Source organism: Glycine max, chromosome 2 (assembly GCF_000004515.6).
Source record: "Glycine max cultivar Williams 82 chromosome 2, Glycine_max_v4.0, whole genome shotgun sequence".
Lineage (NCBI taxonomy): Eukaryota > Viridiplantae > Streptophyta > Magnoliopsida > Fabales > Fabaceae > Glycine > Glycine max.
This window is the reverse complement of record NC_016089.4, coordinates 48,261,662-48,267,946: the sequence shown is the minus strand read 5'-3', so window position 1 is coordinate 48,267,946 and position 6,285 is coordinate 48,261,662. Positions and strand designations below refer to the sequence as shown.

General features: G+C 32.7%; 1 protein-coding gene across 3 annotated transcripts; it reads left to right on the top strand.

Moving 5' to 3' along the window:
- Positions 1–658: 658 nt before the first annotated feature.
- On the top strand, positions 659–5,589 carry PIF4A (transcription factor PIF4). 3 transcript variants are annotated; one of them, XM_006575571.4, is made up of 9 exons: positions 659–920; positions 1,415–1,504; positions 1,599–2,538; positions 2,959–3,057; positions 3,150–3,215; positions 3,614–3,679; positions 3,781–4,077; positions 4,308–4,437; positions 5,226–5,589. In XM_006575571.4, the coding sequence occupies exons 2-9, from the start codon at positions 1,434–1,436 to the stop codon at positions 5,243–5,245; spliced, it is 1,689 nt and encodes a 562-aa protein (XP_006575634.1). In that variant the 5' UTR covers positions 659–920; positions 1,415–1,433; the 3' UTR covers positions 5,246–5,589. The 3 variants fall into 3 exon arrangements, with proteins under 3 accessions (XP_006575634.1, NP_001364086.1, XP_040862306.1); NM_001377157.1 differs by lacking the exon at positions 659–920 and adding an exon at positions 1,195–1,231; XM_041006372.1 differs by lacking the exon at positions 659–920 and having other exon boundaries at positions 1,414–1,504.
- The last annotated feature ends 696 nt before the right edge of the window (positions 5,590–6,285 follow it).

Genomic DNA, 6,285 nt, shown 5'->3' with positions numbered 1-6,285 from the left:
CTGGTATCATCTGCATTCTTAAGAATTCAATCTTTAGGTTCATTTGTATAGAAAACCATTTATCGAAAAAATTCAATCTCTTGAACGGATCCAAAGATTGGTCTCTAACTTTTAGCCACAAAATATATTCAAGTTCACACACAGACACAGAAATATCTTTCTCTTATTATGTCATACTAGTTAAGATCAAGAGAGAATTCAGATTCTATATTATCCTTCCACTCGTTTGAACTAATAATGAAAATTTCTGAGTTGGTCGGTTTTCTTCTTGGACCATTGTTGTAACCAAAAAGTAAGTAAAAAAAAAAGAACTCAGACAGGTTGCATATATTTGCTAGATAGTTGATGCCTTTGATTAGTAGATGTCTAGATGAGCATGAAACGAGTACCACATCTTTTTCCTTTCTTTTTCGGACAATGCATTAGCCTTATCAGTCTCCAATAACATACACCTTGTCCCTGCCACGTGTCGCCTCCACAATGCACTCTCAGATAGCATCCACCGTGAGCATGGAGTATTGGATTTTCCTTGTTTGTGAATTCATATTGAACAGCAAAATCTTTGCAGACCCCGTTTTCAACTGGTCCCGTGTTCCTTCATTTGATGCCACATGTGCAGCTACCCATGTTTTTCTCGCTGTTGACGAGCACAATATATAATAAATACCATTTTTTTCATGCCATATTTGCTCTCTTCTCTCTTTGTACTAATAACTTGGATCTATGCCACTGTCCTTCTCCTTGTTAAAAACTGTGCCACACGTCTGTCACCAAACTCCCTAAGCAGAAGAAGCACATGTTCAGAGGGAGTTTTGTTTCATCAGTCTCTAGCTAGCATATATTTCTAGCTTCTATTCAACAAGTTGCAAAAAACAGACTTTGCCTTAACCAAAAGAAAATCTGTTTTTACCTTAACTCAGGTGGGGTTCTTCTTTGTTCCATATCAATCACTTTTTAGTTTTTGAAGTGTACGTGTTTCAATCTTCTAGTGTTAATACTTAGTGCAGCTTTCTAACCGACTCTCAATTTTTTCCGACTTTGTTGGGATTAAAAGTTTGGTATTTTTTTCTGCTCTTGTTAATTTCCATGTACTTTCAACTGTAATAAATAGGAAAATAATTTTCCTTTCCGGGTTTCTTGGAGTTTGAACATTCCTTGCTTTATTTATTTACAATTGATCACAATGGCAAAATCAACTTGTGGTTCCATTTCATTGGTTTTTCCCCCCTTGGCAAGTCTAGTTGCATACACTTGACCCAATGGCTTTCTTTCTTCCTTTATTATTTCTTTCACTTCAAAAGTTCTATATTCTTATTTGATTACTCAATTAGCTGAACTATGCAGATTTTTTTATTTTACTCTGCCTGTAAAGTCTGCTCCAAGTCTAAAGTTCTCTCCTCTCTTGTTCAAACAGACAACTCGTTTGGTGAACCATGAACAACAGTATTCCTGGTTGGGATTTTGAGAGTGATACATGTCTCACCAACCAAAGAAAGCTCATAGGGTTTGTGTTTATCTATCTTTGTCAAATCATGATAATGTCTATGTCCCTATTAACTTTGCCTTGATTATAATTCTCTATGTGGTCAATTATACAGGCCGGACCAAGAACTTGTAGAGCTCCTATGGAAAAATGGGCAAGTAGTTATGCACAACCAAACACATAGGAAGACACTTGGGAATTCATCTAACTTGAGACAGGTGCAGAAAAGTGATCAATCAGTATTAAGGTCTAGCGGTCCCTATGGAAACTCAAGCAACTTGGATCAAGAAGATGCCGCCCCATGGGTCCAATTCCCACTTGAGGACCCATTGGAACAAGATTTTTGTTCAAACCTTTTATCTGAACTACCAACTTGTGAATTTGAATCTTACAAGCCAATCAGGCAATTGGAAGAGGAAAAGTTTGCCAAATTTTTTGCTTCCGGTACCCCCCATCATCCTACAACTTCAAGTTCACAACCACTACCACCTAACATGAAACCCTCATGTATTCAGGGACTCCAAGGGAATCCTATTCCTATGCCAGCTCCAAGATTTCATGGTCCTGATTCATCTCAGAAAATCCATGACTTTGGAGCATCACGAAAGGTTCTAAATTTTCCTCAGTTTTCAACACCCCGTAATAATGTTCCATCAGCACCTGGTATTACACAGTTTAGAGAGAAAACTACTGCTAACATGTCACAAAGTGAGGCTAGAGAGTACTCAGTGATCACAGTTGGTTCAAGTCACTGTGGCAGCAATCACATCCCTCAGGAGCAAGATGTAAGCAGGATTTCAAGCACTGGTGTTTGGGCCACTACTAATAATAATACTACTTTATCTGCTGAGCCTGAAGCTGTCAGAGATTATGTCCAAAGACCGATTTGTCCTAAGAGTGGCCAAGGAAAATCAGAGATGATTGAACTAACTGTGACTTCATCTTCCGGTGGCTCGGGAAGTACTGGTATCGGAAGAACCTGTTCCCTATCAACAAGAGATCATGGCCAAAAGAGAAAAGGGACAGAAGAAGAAGCGTTAGAGGAACAAAGTGAGGTCATGCTCTTACTCTTTCCATTTACCCCTTCATGAATGCATGCTTGCTTTTTTCTTTTTTTTTTCTTTATGCCTGATGGCGTCTGAAGATTTAGTCAAGAATTGAATTGAATGACAAGTGTGATGCATGTAACTATCCTCACTTAGAAGAACAAGACTTTGTTGTTGTACCAGCATTACATTAGTCTGAGTGGAGTGGAATTGAATTTAGATTTCTTAAGTAAGATCTCATTGGATTCTTGTAAATAGAAAATGAGTAATTGAGAATGAAGATTTCGCTAAACGTGATTAGTCAAAGTTTTTTGATAAAGACTAATTACAAGTAAAACTATCATAAATAAAAAAAACATGATAACTCAAAAAAAGACATTGTTGTCGGCTTTTTTGTAGGCTGATGAGTTGTGTCTACATGTGTAACAGGACACAGAACTTAAATCAGCTGATGGAAACAAGGCTTCTCAGCGGACGAGGTCTTCCAGAAGGAACCGTGCAGCAGAAGTGCATAATCAATCAGAAAGGGTGAGCGCATGGTATTTTCTTGTAATTTTGTTATTTGTATTATTTTGTCAACTTAATTAACTCCTATTACCGGTGTTATTTTACTAATGCAGAGAAGAAGAGATAGGATCAACGAGAAGATGAGGACATTGCAGCAACTGATACCTAATAGTAACAAGGTTCGTTATCATAATGCTTGATGACTTGCCACTATGTTAACTTTTTTCTGTAGAGATGCATGCATCTAGACCGAAAACGATGCATGAACATTTATACGCTAACTGACAGCTAGATATAGATAGAAAATTAGAAATAGAGGAGAAGAAAGTGTAAATATAATAAATAATGCGATTGTTGAGAGAGAGAAAAAATAACAAAAAAATAAAGACTATATATATAAAATAGATATACTGTGCAGGTGTCTATGTATTAATTATTACTCTATGCAGATTCGGATGGATGTCGTAAGTGATTGGTAAGGTTAAAAGTGGTATTGCCACACTTTTTTTTTTTTAAAGATTCTACTTTTTCATAAGATTTCGGTCATGGATAAAATAACAAAGGATTGTACGTGCAGACAGACAAAGCATCAATGTTAGAAGAGGCAATCGAATACTTGAAATCACTTCAGTTTCAGCTTCAGGTACATATATACAACTTACACATACACAAGCATGCATGTGATGATGATATATTCTCACACTATAGTAATATGTGACAAATTTTGTTGTTGGTGCATGATAGGTTATGTGGATGGGGGGTGGCATGACACCAGTGATGTTCCCAGGAATTCAGCACTATATGTCACAAATGGGTATGGGAATGGGTGCACCTTCTTTGCCTTCCATTCACAACCCGATGCAATTGCCAAAAGTGCCACATGATCAAGCCATGTCTGTGCTTCAGATACCAAACCAGAATTTAATGTGTCAAAATCCAGTTTTGGGTGCCTTTAACTACCAAAACCAGATGCAGAACCCGTGCCTTCCAGAACAATATGCACGTTACATGGGTTACCATCTTATGCAAAATGCCTCTCAGGTAATTAATTAATTGGGTTCTTTCAAGTGAAAATTTTTCATTCTTCTTTGCTTTACTTAATCATTTGATATTTACATATGCACTAATTTTTTGTTTTATTTCTTATGTTTATATTTGTGACAAATTATTAATGCATGATGATTAAACTCTTAATTTTTATATGAATTTTTTTTATATTTTAATAATGCACTCTTGTTAGTTAATTTTCTATATTTGGTTTTATCTTGCAGCCTATGAATGTGTTCAGATATGGTTCCCAAGCAGTGCAACACAGTCAAACGATGATTGCACCAGGCAATAATAGCAGCGGACCCATGAGTGGAACAGCTAATATTGATGATGCTGACAGTGGCAAAGCGGGTAAGGGCACTAGATACATCCAACTTTTCTGGATTTTTATTCCTTTAAAAAAAATAAATTAGCTATAGGCTAATTACATTTTAAGAAATCTTAAAAAAATTAAGCAAGTTAATTATTATAAAATAAAAATAATAAAGAAAATTATGTCAAAGAAAAATAATAAAATAAAAATAAACTTTTGTTCTGTTAAAATTTTAACAAAACAAAAGTTTATTTTTATTCTTTTTTATGTTCTCTCTCCTTTCTTTCTCTTGCTTTTCTTTTTCTTTTTCTTTCTCTACTTTGTGTTTTATCTGGTACGTTCTCTTCTTTCTCTTTTTAATCTTTTTAAAGTAAAGTAAAAAAAAACTGAAATTTTTTTAAGGACACTGAAAATTGTTAAATAGTTTATTCTTTATTTTTAAATAATTTATTTTAAAATATCTTCAAAAAATGGATCTACGCATCTTTCAAATAATATATTAAGGATAAAAATAAGAATAAAATATGTTTTTAACATGTTAAATTTAGTTTTAGTTCTTTTAATGTAAGTTTTAATCTTTCAAAGTTTTTCAATTTTTTAACCATAATCTGTTTCACTATTTACTAATAACGCATTAATATATATTTAAATATTTCATGTTACATGTCATTTTATAGTCAATGACTTCACATAATTATATCTATATCATGTCGATCATTATTAAATAGTGCGAAATAATTTTTAGAATTTTAAAATTTGAGAGCTAAAATAAAAGAAAAATTGAAAAAGCTAATTGCCTCCACTGATTCCCTCTCCATTTTTCCAGGTTCTTCCACCTTTAATTGAATAGTGAATAGCAATACCTTAAAATTACTCAATTGGGGGAATTACCTAATGGAGTACGTCAATCCTCACAAGCACCAATATGTGCTCCAATTTTATGTAGTTTGGAGTTCATGCAATTTATAACCAATTTAAAGTTTGTTGTTTAACTTCGAGAAATTATATTATATCAAACAAGTCGTTGATTGTGGGTCAGGCATGTAATCAGCTTCGTAGGATCGATGATCAGGTTCAGGCATTTGTTGTATTGTTTGTAGATTAGGAAAAGTAAATTATATAAGTTAACGTGCTAATTTGTACTTCAATTCTATCTGAACTTAATTACGACAACAGTTACTATTTTATCATGAAGGAAAGCTTGATATTCTTTCGTTCGTTGTCGTCTTTAATTTACCTTAGCTGGTCCATATTAAATTCGACACCTTAATTATTTTTAATTCTCATGAAATTATATGATAAATTGATAATACTCCTTTCTTTTTATGAAGTCGCATGTTTTTTTATACTGTGACGTGTGTTATGAGTTTTTATATTAGATAAAAATAATTTATTTCTTAATTAACTATTTAAATAATAGATCTTTACCTTACATAATTTCATTCATAAATACTTCAATTTATTCAACCAACATTAATGTCTGTTTAAAATTTTATTAATTAAAATACTATTTGAAATTTTGGAAGTTTTAAATATGTATATATTACTTAAGCTTTGATTTTTAATGGTGTTAAATAACATTAGGTGATCTATAATTTAATCCACCTTACCTAGTGGAATAAGCCTTTATTTACAATGTTGTTGTTATTGTTGTTTTTATTTTTTTTACGAGAACTTTTATAATTATTAAATATCTATATATTTATACTCATTATCGTTGAAATAATCATTTATATATCAATTAAATTATTTTCATACAATATTTTAATTTTAATTTTTATAAATATAATTTACTAACAATAATTCTCTATTAATAATATCAATAGTGTGTCATTAATATTTTTTCCTCTTGTAAGAAAAATTATACTTCCTCGGTTTCTTTTTAA

Bases quoted from the DNA above. Each gene is read 5' to 3' on its own strand.
- PIF4A (XM_006575571.4), top strand. From the start codon at position 1,434: ATGAACAACAGTATTCCTGGTTGGGATTTTGAGAGTGATACATGTCTC. The intron at 3,216-3,613 runs GTTCGTTATCAT...TTGTACGTGCAG, and splicing joins TGATACCTAATAGTAACAAG to ACAGACAAAGCATCAATGTT. The intron at 4,078-4,307 runs GTAATTAATTAA...TTTATCTTGCAG, and splicing joins TTATGCAAAATGCCTCTCAG to CCTATGAATGTGTTCAGATA.